The sequence below is a fragment of the Triticum aestivum genome, chromosome 2D (assembly GCF_018294505.1).
Source record: "Triticum aestivum cultivar Chinese Spring chromosome 2D, IWGSC CS RefSeq v2.1, whole genome shotgun sequence".
NCBI lineage: Eukaryota > Viridiplantae > Streptophyta > Magnoliopsida > Poales > Poaceae > Triticum > Triticum aestivum.
In genome coordinates this window covers 183,511,188-183,524,675 of record NC_057799.1, presented here as the reverse complement: position 1 = coordinate 183,524,675, position 13,488 = coordinate 183,511,188, and the positions used below count along the sequence as shown (strand labels likewise).

Sequence of the window (13,488 nt, the reverse complement as noted above, 5' to 3'; positions counted from 1 at the left end):
AACCCCCCCCTTGCACCTTTATATACGGGGGCAGGGGGGCACCTCTAGACAGACAATTGATCATTGATCTCTTAGCCGTGTGCGGTGCCCCCCTCCACCATATTACACCTCGATAATATCGTAGCGGTGCTTAGGCGAAGCCCTGCGTCGGTAGAACATCAACATTGTCACCACGCCGTTGTGACGCCCCCGATTTGACCATACACTAATCATGCACGCAAATGTGTACGACCAAGATCAGGGACTCACGGGAAGATATCACAACACAACTCTAAAACATAAATAAGTCATACAAGCATCATAATACAAGCCAGGGGCCTCGAGGGCTCGAATACAAGTGCTCGATCATAGACGAGTCAGCGGAAGCATCAATATCTGAGTACAGACATAAGTTAAACAAGTTTGCCTTAAGAAGGCTAGCACAAACTGGGATACAGATCGAACGAGGCGCAGGCCTCCTGCCTGGGATCCTCCTAACTACTCCTGATCGTCGTCAGCGGGCTGCACGTAGTAGTAGGCACCTCCAGTGCCGTAGGTGTCGTCGTCGACGGTGGCGTCTGGCTCCTGGACTCCAGCATCTGGTTGTGACAACCAGATAGAAGGGAAAGGGGGAAAAGAGGGAGAGAAGCAATCGTGAGTACTCATCCAAAGTACTCGCAAGCAAGGAGCTACACTACATATGCATGGGTATATGTGTAAAGGGGCATATCAGTGGACTGAACTGCAGAATGTCAGAATAAAAGGGGGATAGCTAGTCCTGTCGAAGACTACGCTTCTGGCCATCTCCATCTTGCAGCATGTAGAAGAGAGTAGATTGAAGTCCTCCAAGTAGCATCGCATAGCATAATCCTACCCGGCGATCCCCTCCTCGTCGCCCTGTTAGAGAGCGATCACCGGGTTGTATCTGGCACTTGGAAGGGTGTATTTTATTCAGTATCCAGTTCTAGTTGTCATAAGGTCAAGGTACAACTCCGGGTCGTCCTTTTACCGAGGGACACGGCTATTCGAATAGATAAACTTCCCTGCAGGGGTGCACCACATAACCCAACACGCTCGATCCCATTTGGCCGGACACACTTTTCTGGGTCATGCCCGGCCTCGTAAGATCAACACGTCGAAGCCCCACCTAGGCTCAACAGAGAGGTCAGCACGTCGGTCTAACCCTATGCGCGCAGGGGTCTGGGCCCATCGCCCTATGCACACCTGCACGTTGCGTACGCGGCCGGAAGCAGACCTAGCCTAGTGGCGTTCCAGTCCAATCCGGCGCGCGCCACTCAGTTGCTGACGTCAAAAGAGCTTCGGCTGATACCACGACGTCGGGATACCCATAACTACTCCCACGTAGATGGTTAGTGCGTATAGACCAAATGGCCAGACTCAGATCAAATACCAAGATCTCGTTAAGCGTGTTAAGTAACCGCGAACGCCGACCAGGGCCAGGCCCACCTCTCACCTAGGCAGTCTCAACCTGCCCTGTCGCTCCGCCACAAAGATCCACTCGCGGGTACTCCTACGAGCCGACCCGACTTTAGTCATCTCATGTGTCATGTATATAGTATATAAGTATATACCCGTGATCACAGCCCAGGTGATCACGGCCCGATAGTATAGCACAGCAGACGAACAAGAATGTAGGGCCACTGATGGAAAACTAGCATCCTATACTAAGCATGTAGGATTGCAGGTATCAGGATAGGATATCGAAAAGCAGTAACATGCTACACTACTCTAATGCAAGCAGTATAGAGAAGCATAGGCGATATCTGGTGATCAAGGGGGGGCTTGCCTGGTTGCTCTGGCAAGTAGGAGGGGTCGTCAACTCCGTAGTCGAACTGGTCAGCAGCAGTGTCGGTCTCGTAGTCTACCGAAGAGAAGAGGGGGGTGAAACAGTAAATACAATGCAAACATAAGCATGACGATGCGTGACATGACAATGAGCGGTGCTAGGTGCGCCCTAACGCGACAGTAGGTGGTACCGGCGAAAGGGGGGAACATCCGGGAGGTATTCCCGATGTTCCGCGTTTTCGGACAGACGGACCGGAGGGGGAAAGTTGCTAGTTCGATAGGTTAGGGGGTTGTGGTGGACGAACGGACTGAGTATTCGGATTCGTCTCGTTGTTCTGAGCAACTTTCATATAGAAAACATTTTCATCCGAGTTACGGTTTAAAAGATATGAATTTACAAAGTTTATTTGAATTTCTGGAATTATTTAAATTAAGAAAAAATGAATTATGACATCAGCATGAGGCAATGCTGACGTCAGCAGGTCAACAGGTCGGCTGACCAGTCAAACCAGACAGGTGGGTCCAGTGGGACCCACATGTCAGCCTCTATTAGTTAAATATTAATTTAAACTAAACTAACAGTCTAATTAGAGGGGTGGGCCCCATATGTCAGTGAGTGATTAGTTAATCTAATTATTTTTATTTATAAAACATTTTTCTTTTTCTCTTTTTTTTAATTTTGCGGCGGGGCCCGCATGTCAGTGGCTGGGCCTGCCCAGTCAACAGTTGACTGGGTCAACCCAGTCAACCAGGACCCACGGGGCCCACTGGCAGTGGCCCTGGGGTGGCCCCAGGCCGGCCACGTCGGCGGCCGGCGCCGGAGCAACTCCGGCGACCAAAACAGCGGCGGCCCCTCGCCGGAGTTGGCCGGAATCGCGCTACGGGGCTCGGGGAGGAGCGGGGCTAGGCCCATTCGAAAGGGCTCGCAGCGCCGCATCCAAGGGTGGCCGGGGCTTCGCCGGACTTGGCCGGAATCGGCGCCGGCGAGCGGCGGAGGCGGCGGCGCGCACGGGTGCCCGACGGAAACGAGGCTACGGCGGGCTATCGAGCAAGCGGAGGGGCTGGGGGCATCTACGCGAGGTGGGGAGTGCAACGGGCTTGAGCCCGTGACCAACAGGTCACCGGAGCCTCGCCGGCGGCGAGCTCCGCGGCGTGGCGTTCGGGCGCGCGTGGGGAAGCAGCTAGGGGGCGCGCGAGAGAGAAAAGACAGGGGAGGAGGGGGAGAGGCTCACCGCGTGGCACACGGAGGCCGGTGAGAGGCTTAGGAGCAGCAGGTCGGCGCCGGGGAAGAAGGGGGGTCGCCGGCGTCCAAAGTTGAAGACGAGCTCGGTGTGCTCGTTGTAGGGGCTCCGGTCTCCAACGGGCTGCACCAGACGAAGCAGCGGGCGACGGCGGTCCTTGGAGACAACGTGGGGCGGCGAGGTGGGCACGGTGGCCGTGTGAACGACGGGAACGGCGGCGACCGCGTCGGGCGTGGGGAAGGAGAGAGCGGCGCGGATCTGGGGAGGGAAAGAGAGAGGCGCAGGGGCCGAGAGGTGAGCGGGGGGCGAGTGGGAGAGAGGCCCGAGGAGGCGGGGGGAGCTGGCGTCCTTATCCTCCCCGTCGCCGGCGAGGGGGTGCGGCGGGGACTGCCCCTGTTCCGACCCCGGTCGGGGGAACAGGGAAGGGGGCGAGTGGGAGAGGTGGGCTGGGCCGGGGGTCGGCCCAGTCGGGCCAGGGGTCCAGGGGGGTGAGGGTCTCCTCTTTTTTTTTTCTTTGTCTGTTCTGTTTTCTGTTGTATTTTCTTTTTATTTATTTATTTTCTTTTCTGTTTTATTTCATTTAAAAGTATTTAGGTATTTTATAAAAAATGTGTTTTCTCCACCATAATTATCAGTGCAATTTCTGGCATGGCCCGAACATTTTTGTTTAAATTTTTGAAAACTTTTATTTTCCACTTTAAATTTAATTGAAGTTTGAATTAGGAGTTTGAAAAGAAACGTGTTCCAAATGTGATCAAGCCCTGTTTAGCAACATGATTAGCTTAATCACAGAGGGTTACTGTAGCATGATCCTCAAGGTGTTACAGCCGTCGTGCTGACGAAACTCTCCCTCAACACTCGGCTGGATCGGAGTTCGAGGGACGTCATCGAGCTGAACGTGTGCTGAACTCGGAGGTGCCGTGCGTTCGGTACATGATCGGTCGGATCATGAAGACGTACGACTACATGAACCGCGTTGTGTTAAACGCTTCCGCTATCGGTCTACGAGGGTACGTGGACAACACTCTCCCCTCTCGTTGCTATACATCACCATGATCTTGCGTGTGCGTAGAATTTTTTTTGAAATTACTACGTTCCCCAACACTACCCTGTCGCTAGTACAGCGTTTTGTTTCTCTTCTCAACAAATCTTCTCTGCTCTTTAATGAACATACATGAACCAACTGGTTAAACGTGGTCAATCATGTATTGTCTTAAAAAATAATTGTAGGATCAGAAAATAACACACATGGCTTTGCAGATTTGCGCTCGGCAAGGTTCCAAAGCAGTATACAATAGTCAAGATTGCAATGATTTATCGCTCCAGCACATGAACCCTCGAATATAAACTACATATGGTTCAAATGAAGTGCATGGTGGAAGATTCGTTATGGGGCTGTGTCAGTATGGCTCCAGTGCCCAGAAATCGTATGCACTAAGCTTCAGAAACCAAAGTAGCAAGTTTGCTACAGAGTTGTGTCATACGTATCAAGACTTGGTTCACATCTCATTCATTATGGGGTTGTGTCAGTAACTCAATATGACTTCAGTACCCAGCTTATCTTGGTATTTGTTATTAATAAGGACATGGTATTGTTGCTCTTGAGTTAATCAATTCATTCTTTTTTGAGAACCGAGTTAATCAATTCAGATTGGCAAATACTTGCATCTCTTATTGTGCACAAAATATATTATTTTCAGCTCTTAATTTCAGTTTCACATCAGACGTGTGCACCTAAACACCTAAACACTTAGCAAGTCAGATATAAAGAAACAGTTGGGTGGTTCAATCACTGAATAATCCTCTATCCTTCGATAACTACCAGAAATTCAGAGCAGTCCGTTGGTAGCTATACATTGATATGCATATGACAAATCGCGTTCCCAATCTCTCTCCCGTAGACATCATCAGCAACAATCAGGAGCAGTACCATCTCCTCTCTCTCAAATTTTGTCATCCCAAAAAGTTCCAATCATCTTCTCCCCGCCCCCGGTCGATGGCCACTACACTTATTACTTCCCCATGATTGTCAGCCCGCACCTCCAGGCAAGATGATAGGTCTGCAGGGGCAAGACGGCACCTCCATGATGGAAGTACCATACATTTCATGAAGAGATACCCTTTGTTCATTGTCCCCGGACAACTATATTGGGGACCATCTATTTCTTTTCTTTTTTTGCATCTTCAATGTATAGCAAAGATTAATAAGTGATGCAGAATTTACCCTCATGGTAGCATAAAGCTTGTACTTGCCATGGTTCCTCGATTGGCACTTGAAACAAAAGCAAAAACTAATCAAAAAGCCACTCTGGTGAACAAACTTGAATCTTGGGACTATCCCTTTTCATTGTACAAGCACTACTGAAAACCATGGTTTTATTATTGATCGAAAATTCTTGTAATACAGTCTTCACTGAATGCAGTTATCATGGCTCTACTTTTGGCAGATTACTGGTTCCTTCTACAAGATAGCTATACAACTTCATAGGTCACCAAATAATACCAATCAGGCTAATTATTGTAGAAAACTACATCAAATTTTCTGAAGAGAACTGGACCCAAGTACACCATATAGGAAATCAAAGGTAAACTCTATATGACCAGCAACAACCGATGGAACAACTGCCATCTAATTCAGCCACACACCACTTGGCAAAGACCTCGAATAAAGGCATGCTAGAAACCTACACATAACTGAAAGTGAAATGCAAATGATTGAAACTATACGTACCAAATTTTATGTACATTTATTATCTAGACATATCTTTCTAGCTTCTACAAGAAATAATAAGTTAGCCTAAGAATACTGCACCATGACCGAATATTCTCGGAATCATTTTTATTTCAAACTATTAAGTTACTTTCCTCTTGCATGGATGAACACAAATATTACCTAGCATGCATAGGCACACGCATGGCCCGCGGCCACAGAGTATCCCTATAGGCGACACGCATCACAACTAACCCAACACAACAAGACAAATCCTGCAATGAGCCGACAATCTAATGGAGAATCAGAGAATATAATACCCCAAGATCTTACCTGACATATTAGAGGCCACTACCGAACCAGCATGATCCAAGGCAACATGAAAACCATCATCCTCAGCGCTCCTTTATTTTGCAGGACAGAATTTGATACATCACCAGGCGTCTCTGAAAACAAAACAAGACCAGATCAATAAATCACAGCACATGCCTGCAAAATTCCGAACAAGCAAATCTAATTCAAACAGAAAAGAATGAGGGCCCACTTATTCTAACAACTCTGAAACAACTCGTCATTTGAAAATAGGCAAACATCTTATTCTTATGGTGCATCATGTCCCATTGATTTTGATCTGAGAATAAACAGGATCATAAAAAAAATTGTGAGGGCAAAGGAGAGAGCTAGGGGGGGATGGGGGAGCTCATCACTGACCATAGCCGAGAGCAGGGGTAAGGTCCCGCTGCTGCATCTAGTACCGTCCATGATGCTGACTGGAGGATGATGGCTCATACGCCCGTCAGAATCGTCTCCCATTCTCGCGACCGTGTGCTCAAACGGCGGCGGCTGGTGGAGGCATGGAATCGAGCGGTGGCGGTGGCCAGGGGAGGCGTGAGATCAAGCGGATGCCCCGACCATGGTCAAGGCCTCCTCCACCACGGAATCAAACCGCCGGCTGCCACACCAGTCCTCGGACACCCAACACCGGTGTCCGCCCCCTCGATCTACCTCTCCCGGTGCGACCCATCTCAACAAGATGTGGCTGTGGCGGATCTGGCCGCCGGCCTGCTGACTTGCTCGACTCAATCTGGGGCCTCCCCGCTTTAAGGAAAGAAGGTGAGTGGAGGGCGAAGCCGGCGGGGGAGAGGGCGGAGCTGATTGGAGGACGTCTCCTCTTCGGATCGAGAAACACCGCCACGGCCGGGAACGCCATGGCCGCCTCCTGCCCCGCGTTGGCCAGTGAACCACATCGTCCCGCTTCGATTCCTTCCGGTGGGCGGTCGGCGACATCTAGGTGGAGCCACCTCCGTCGCCAATTCCTCCTCCCAAGTACCGCAGCACTGGGTTGTCCTCTTCATCTCTGGCAAGCCGACGCCGTCGGACTTCCGTCACCTCCACTACGGCTCGAATCACCATAGGGGTAGTGATATGGGCGCTGAGAAGGGAGGAGGTGGGGAGGGCTCCGGGGGATCCGTCGGTGCGCGAATAGAGGGAGGAGCCGCCGCCGCCGCCGCCGAGATCTAGATCGAGCTGGGTGGCGTTGCATGTCGTGTAGTATCTCTATTGAAAAAAGACCGCTGCTGCGGGGGAAAAGAACCGGACGAAAAAAGAACGACGAAACAAAACCAAGCGAAGGTGGGAGGTGGGACGAAAAAAAGACCCGAAACGGAGGACGAAAATAAACCGGTGTTGATGGGACGAAAATAAACCCGAAACGGAGACTACCAACTGAGACATTAGGAGTAGAGATACATCGGCTCAAAAAAATATGGTATAATCATCCTAAATATTTGCTAGTAGTATATAGCACAGTGGAACCAAATATTTGCTAATTACCGAAGTATCAAAACCGTACTTACGGAACCAGTTTTTAAGCTAACCGAATGCACCGTGGTGTCACCGGCCCTCGACGACGGTGAGGGTGATTTCATTAGCGGTGCAGCTCAACGAGCAGTCGCCGTCGGTGGAGGTTGATCCCCGGTCGCTGCAGTAGCCCGGGTGCCTCGGCTGTGGCATCACCGCGCTCAGGTTGGCCAGCATCAGGAACACCGTGGCCATGTGCGGCCGGTCCTCCGCCCGTTCCTGCACGCACAGCAGCCCGACCTGCACGCACCGCAGCACCTCCTCCGACTCCCGGTCGCCGCCGCCGCCGGCCACCACCTCGTCTAGCAGCGCCAGCGCGTTGCCCTCCCTCCACAGCTTCCATGCCTGCCCATGCACAGCACACTCACGTAGTCACGTTACCACCATCCCCTTGTCATTCAACAGAGGGACCGATTAGTTCTGAATGACTCACGTGGCTGAGCAGGCTCGTCTGCTCGCCGCTGCCGCACATTCCCCGGTTCTTCCTGCCGCTGACGACCTCCAGCACCAGCACGCCGAAGCTGAACACGTCGGACTTGACCGAGAAGACGCCGTCCATGGCGTACTCGGGGGACATGTACCCGCTGCATGCACGCACACGAGCGCATCGGTCAGCTCGCCGTTGTATCCAAAACATAAAAACGCACGGCACCGAATGCGACGACCTTCACTTACTATGTCCCGACGACCCTTCGGGTGTGTGAGTCGGCGTCGTCGCCACCGAAGATCCTGGCTACGCCGAAGTCGGAGATCTTGGGGTTCATGTCGCCGTCGAGGAGGACGTTGCCGGCCTTGAGGTCCCGGTGGATGACCTTGAACCTCGAGTCCTGGTGCAGGTACAGGAGCCCCCGTGCGACGCCCAGTACGATGTCAAACCGCTTCGGCCAGTCCAGTTGCGCCGATCGAGCCTTATCTGCTCAAACACATTATTCCATCTGTAAACTCACCGCAATATGTAGCAACATGGCTACAAACTTATACAAGCACAACGTACCGAAGAGCAGCGTGTCCAGGCTCTTGTTCTCCATGTACTCGTACACCAGGATCCTCTCCTCTCCATGGACGCAGCAACCCAAGAGCCTGACGAGGTTCACGTGCTGGAGCTTGGCGATGAGCACCACCTCGTTCTTGAACTCGTCCAGGCCCTGCGTCGAGTACTTGGACAGCCGTTTCACCGCCACCTTCTGCCCTCCCCCAAGCTCACCCTGCATCCATCCATGATCCAACCGTTTGTTTTCACTTTCTTAACTCATATTGATCGATCAATGCCGTGAAATGTTGCAGTGTCTACCTTGTAGACCGCGCCGAAACCGCCTTCGCCGAGCTTGGCCGACGCCGCGAAGTTGTCGGTGGAAGAGGCAATCGCGGCCATGTCAAAGAGAGTGACATCATGTAGTCCTTTGCTCTGGCTCGACTCGTCTTCCATGCTCCTATCTTGGACTGGAGCGAGAGGGTTGCTCGAGTCGAATGAGGTGAGCCGTCGTGTGCTCTGGTACCTCCCTGCAGGTTTGCAGATGGTAAAATTTCCCTTTCTTGTGTATGAAATATTAGAGACTAATTCGGATTTAGGCGCACCTTTTCTTCTGAAGAACTTGGTCCACATAAAGAATACGCCGAGGCCGAAAAGAAGAAGACCGGATAAGCTGAGGCCAATAGCAAGTGCTGTGTTTCTCCTGCTGGGATTGTCTCCATTGGAAGCTGTCAAGGTCACCTCGGAAAGGTTAGCAAGTCACTAAGTGGTATTCTGCATTTCAGTTTGCTGGATTGAATTTGTGCATCAACGACTAGAGGACCGAACGATGTTGCTCTGAAAGCAAGAAACCCCCCTCAAGTTCTCAGTCTCGGTATTGATCAATGATCATGACCGACTGGAAACAGTATTTTGAGAACTGAGGACTTGCAGTACGTTACTCTGTTCGGATGTAAAATATGAATTGCAAAACTTATAGGTATTGCTGTAACTTTTGATTTATATTTTTGGTATTTCTCTTATATTGCCTAACCTGAGAAGCAATAAAAATGCAGGAGCAGGGGGATACATCCTAATTACTCGCCACTTTGTCAGTGAAAGCAACAACTGACAACCAGTGTTTCATTTGCCAGAGCGCTAGTCACTTCAGTTTCATCAGTCTAATAAAGAACCATTGCAGTCTTGCTGATGGGCACATAGCAGCCATGGGTTAGCAGGGACTGGGATCAAGTGACTTGCCCACTGGCAGTCACGCCGTAACATGCGGCCACCAATCCAGCGTTGGTTTTACATTCAATGGAGGGGATTGATCTAAAGTGAAAGCAAGCCAGCACTTGGCAGTTTTTAGCATTGAGACGCCCATACTTGTACTTTTATGTACATGCAACAAGCTATGCGCTAAGTGATCTTCACATTGCAAATACATTTAGAATAATTACTAGTAGTAAGTTAAATAAATTTTAATAGCAAAGCTAGACTGAATGTACGAATGCCCTATTTTTAACAAGTTCTATACATTATATTGCAAAGTTCTTTATATTACATTCAAATAGGGGCGATTTTTAACCGGTCCGACATTGCACGTTGCACCAGTCTCCCTGCGCTTGCTCCGCTACCACCCCGTCGACCGCCGCGCTGCGCGACTCGGAGTCGCCGCCGTCACTGCCGAGGTAGTGGAGAAGGCGCTCGTGCGCGTGCTGCACAGCAAGGAGGGCGGCTATTTTTTACAAGTTCTATATGTGACATTCAAATCAGATGATTTTTAAGAAGTTCAACTATTTTTTTTTAAATAAACAAAAAATAAGCAAGGTACCAGATGGATCTCCAACTTTCGTCGCGCAAATTCAAATGAGAAGTACAAAAATATGGGTCTCCAACGACTGTCGCGTATTCATGCCAATCTTCCCGCTCCAGAGCGGATGTCCCTTGACGACATGGATACCAGTCAGACCGACCTGACCGAAAACCCTACTTTGGGTGTTGCGTTGCAGTGAAGCGGTGTTGGTCCGCTTGCCCCTGCTATTTAAGGCATGTGACCGAGAACCCTACTCCGGCCGCCGTCGCCACCTCTCCATCGCGTCAAGCAGGAGTCACTGTTGTTGCCTCTCAACTATGTCAAGCAGGAGTTGGCGTCACCACCGAGCTACTGCGTTGTCAGAATTGGTCGCGTCGAGGAGGTGAAGGCGGAGCCACCTTCCCGGTCGTTCAACATGAACATGAGTGCCAGACCACGTTTGGCACGGCGTCAGACATCGTGCCAGACTGGGTGGTGTCGGACCTGACCTCGCGAGACTGGGTGGTGTCGGACCTGACCTCGCGCTAGCCTGGGCGAGGGCCGGTCCCGGACCACCGCGGAGACATTCGCGCAGTGCCGACGCCGCCCTCCGACAGCGACGGCGACGGCACGAACAACGACCAATGTGCTACCAACTAGGGCGTTTATGTGAACAAGGTCACCGTCCGGTGCCTCGCTTAGTTTTAGTTTAGTTTTTTTAATAATTAAACTTGTTAAAAATCATCTGGTTTAAATGTAATATAAAAAACTTACAATATACTTTCTATGTTCCTAAATATTTGTCTTTCTAGAGATTTCAATAAATGACTACATACGAAGCAAAATGAGTGAATCTACACTCTAAAATATGTCTATATACATCCGTATGTGGTAGTCTTATTGAAGTCTCTAAAAAGACAAATATTTAGGAACGGAGGGAGTAATATATAGAACTTGTTAATCATAGGCATGCGTACGTTCAGTCTAGTTGTTGCTATTAAAATTTATTCTTAATTACTACTAGTAATTATTCTAAATGTATTTGTATTGTGGAGAGCACTTAGTGTATAGCTTGTTGCATGTACACGTAAAACTACAAGTGTGGGCGCCCTAAAAACTGCCAAGTGTTGACTGGTTTTTCATGGATCAATCCCCTTCATTGGATGTTGAATGGACGCTGGATTGATGGCCGCATGTTACGGCGTGACTGCCAGTGGGCAAGTCACCCGATCCCAGTCCGGTTAGCAGACACTATGACTGATCCTTTTCTACAACAAGTCTAAAAGGGCCCTGGACAATCCAAGTAGTTGATTCCTTTTTCAAAAGAATCCAAGCAGCTAACTCTTGAAAGTTTCAATCACGACTAAATGGTCAAAATGTGTGTGTCCTCTAGAAGAGTGCACATTTTTTTTACTTGTGAGATCAAATGGAATGTGCGCTGATCCGATCGATGAACATCCTTTGAATCACAAGAAAATTAACTGCATGATATTATTATCAACAGATTAAAAGGAGAGGAGAGGAGATCCATACGTAAATCGGATGCCGCGAGACGAACAAACAGATTCTGCCCGCCGGATTCAAACTGCCGGACGTCGATCAGCGACGAGCTCCACATGATGCAGCCGCTCTCGCCACCCTTGATGCTCGACGCAGAGTACGCCAGGCAAGAACAGTTCGCCAGGCACCGCTGCCGGCACTGATCGAGGCTGACGCTGGCGTCCGCCGTCGCGTTGGTGGCGTCGGGCAGCTTGACGCCCCGCAGCGGCAGGAAGCCGTCCCCGGTGCAGTTGAGCCGCGTCCTGCGCGCGCACCCGGCCGAGCCGTCCCTCAGCGCCCACTCCCGCGGCGAGGCCGGCGCGAACCCGGCGGGGCAGCCGCACATCGGCGAGGCGCTGGCGTCGCAGACGCCGTAGGCGCCGCACTGCGCGTAGCGGTCGCACTGGTCCCGGGGCAGCGACCAGTAGAGGCTCCACGCCTGCTGCTGCTGCAGCCACACGTAGCGCTGCAGGCTCGACTGGTTCAGCACGAACCTCGAGACCACGTCCCCGCCGCCGCCGCCGTCTACCAGGAACGTGTAGTAAACGTTGGTGCCGTTGGCCACGAACTCGAACCGGAAGTTGCCGTTGTCCGGCGCCATCTCCGGCTCGCCGCTGAACCGCAGGCCGTTCCATGGCCCGTTCCGGTACACCGGCGCCGTGCCGTTGTACCTGATGAACCCCTCCGGCACGCCGCGGATGTCGATCGCGAACGTGTAGCCGCCAAGCGACGGGTCGCCGGGGCTCGCCCAAGTCGTCAGGTATCGGTCGAGCCCCGTGGTGAGGTGCCACCCGAGCTTCATGCCCGGGAGCAGAGTGTCGGACGGGTAGTCGAAGCTCTGCCACAGAACCGGCCCCGTGCCGTTGGAGTCCTGAAGCAAGAAGTTGCCGCTGTCCAGGAGCTGGGCCACCGGGGTGCTGCTGGTTACGTTTGACGGCGCCGACGACCAGAACGCGAGCCCTGACCGGTCGGCAAGAACCAGGCTGCCGGTGCCGTTGATGGCCAAGCTCGCGGTGGTGCCGGTGATGGGAGCTTCCCGGTTGGCCACCCAGACAACAGTAAGAGGAGCGATACCCTTGTACCAGATGCCCAAGAACCTCGCCGTCGAGGCCGGCGGGGTGAAGAACCCAAGCTCGAAGACCCCACCGGGAGAAACGAGCGTCTGGCCATCGGCGACGGGAGAGGTTGCGCTGATACTATCAGCTGCGGGCGCAGGGGAGAAGAGGAGGAACAGGGGGAGAAGAGCTAGTGCTTGCACACGGGTGGCCATGGCCGTTGTTGTGATTGCCCAGCACCAGATGGCACTCATTAGTCACCACGACACCCCGACTGACTATCATGTGCAAGTTTACTCGGCTCGCGCTGCTCGCCTGCTCCCTTTGAATGTTCTTGCGTTCCGTTTGCATGCGTGTAAGAAGAGAGAATACAAGCTTGACCGTAACACTAGTTCACTGTACAGTGAGACAGTGACTACGCAGTCCACGGATGTGTTCGCATGTACGTCCACTCGTCAAAGATGGTTTTTCTGCAAGGGCATGGAAATCCGGAGATGCATGCATGCTTCTTTGTTTTCTCTCACGCTGTGGCGACCCGACCTCCTTCGAGGCTG

General features: G+C 51.6%; 1 protein-coding gene across 4 annotated transcripts; it reads right to left on the bottom strand.

Moving 5' to 3' along the window:
- Nucleotides 1–4,802: 4,802 nt before the first annotated feature.
- On the bottom strand, nucleotides 4,803–13,246 carry LOC123052451 (receptor-like serine/threonine-protein kinase SD1-8). Of its 4 annotated transcripts, XM_044475635.1 has the most exons (11): nucleotides 11,874–13,246; nucleotides 9,172–9,294; nucleotides 8,888–9,096; nucleotides 8,591–8,801; nucleotides 8,272–8,509; nucleotides 8,030–8,180; nucleotides 6,448–7,941; nucleotides 6,281–6,367; nucleotides 6,070–6,182; nucleotides 5,251–5,298; nucleotides 4,803–5,086 (listed from the first exon to the last, which is right to left on the bottom strand). In XM_044475635.1, exons 1-7 carry the CDS (start codon nucleotides 13,186–13,188, stop codon nucleotides 7,630–7,632), a joined length of 2,559 nt encoding a protein of 852 aa, XP_044331570.1. In that variant the 5' UTR covers nucleotides 13,189–13,246; the 3' UTR covers nucleotides 4,803–5,086; nucleotides 5,251–5,298; nucleotides 6,070–6,182; nucleotides 6,281–6,367; nucleotides 6,448–7,629. The 4 variants fall into 4 exon arrangements, with proteins under 4 accessions (XP_044331570.1, XP_044331569.1, XP_044331568.1 ...); XM_044475634.1 differs by lacking the exon at nucleotides 6,281–6,367 and having other exon boundaries at nucleotides 5,251–6,182; XM_044475633.1 differs by lacking the exon at nucleotides 6,281–6,367 and having other exon boundaries at nucleotides 4,803–5,298.
- Nucleotides 13,247–13,488: the final 242 nt, after the last annotated feature.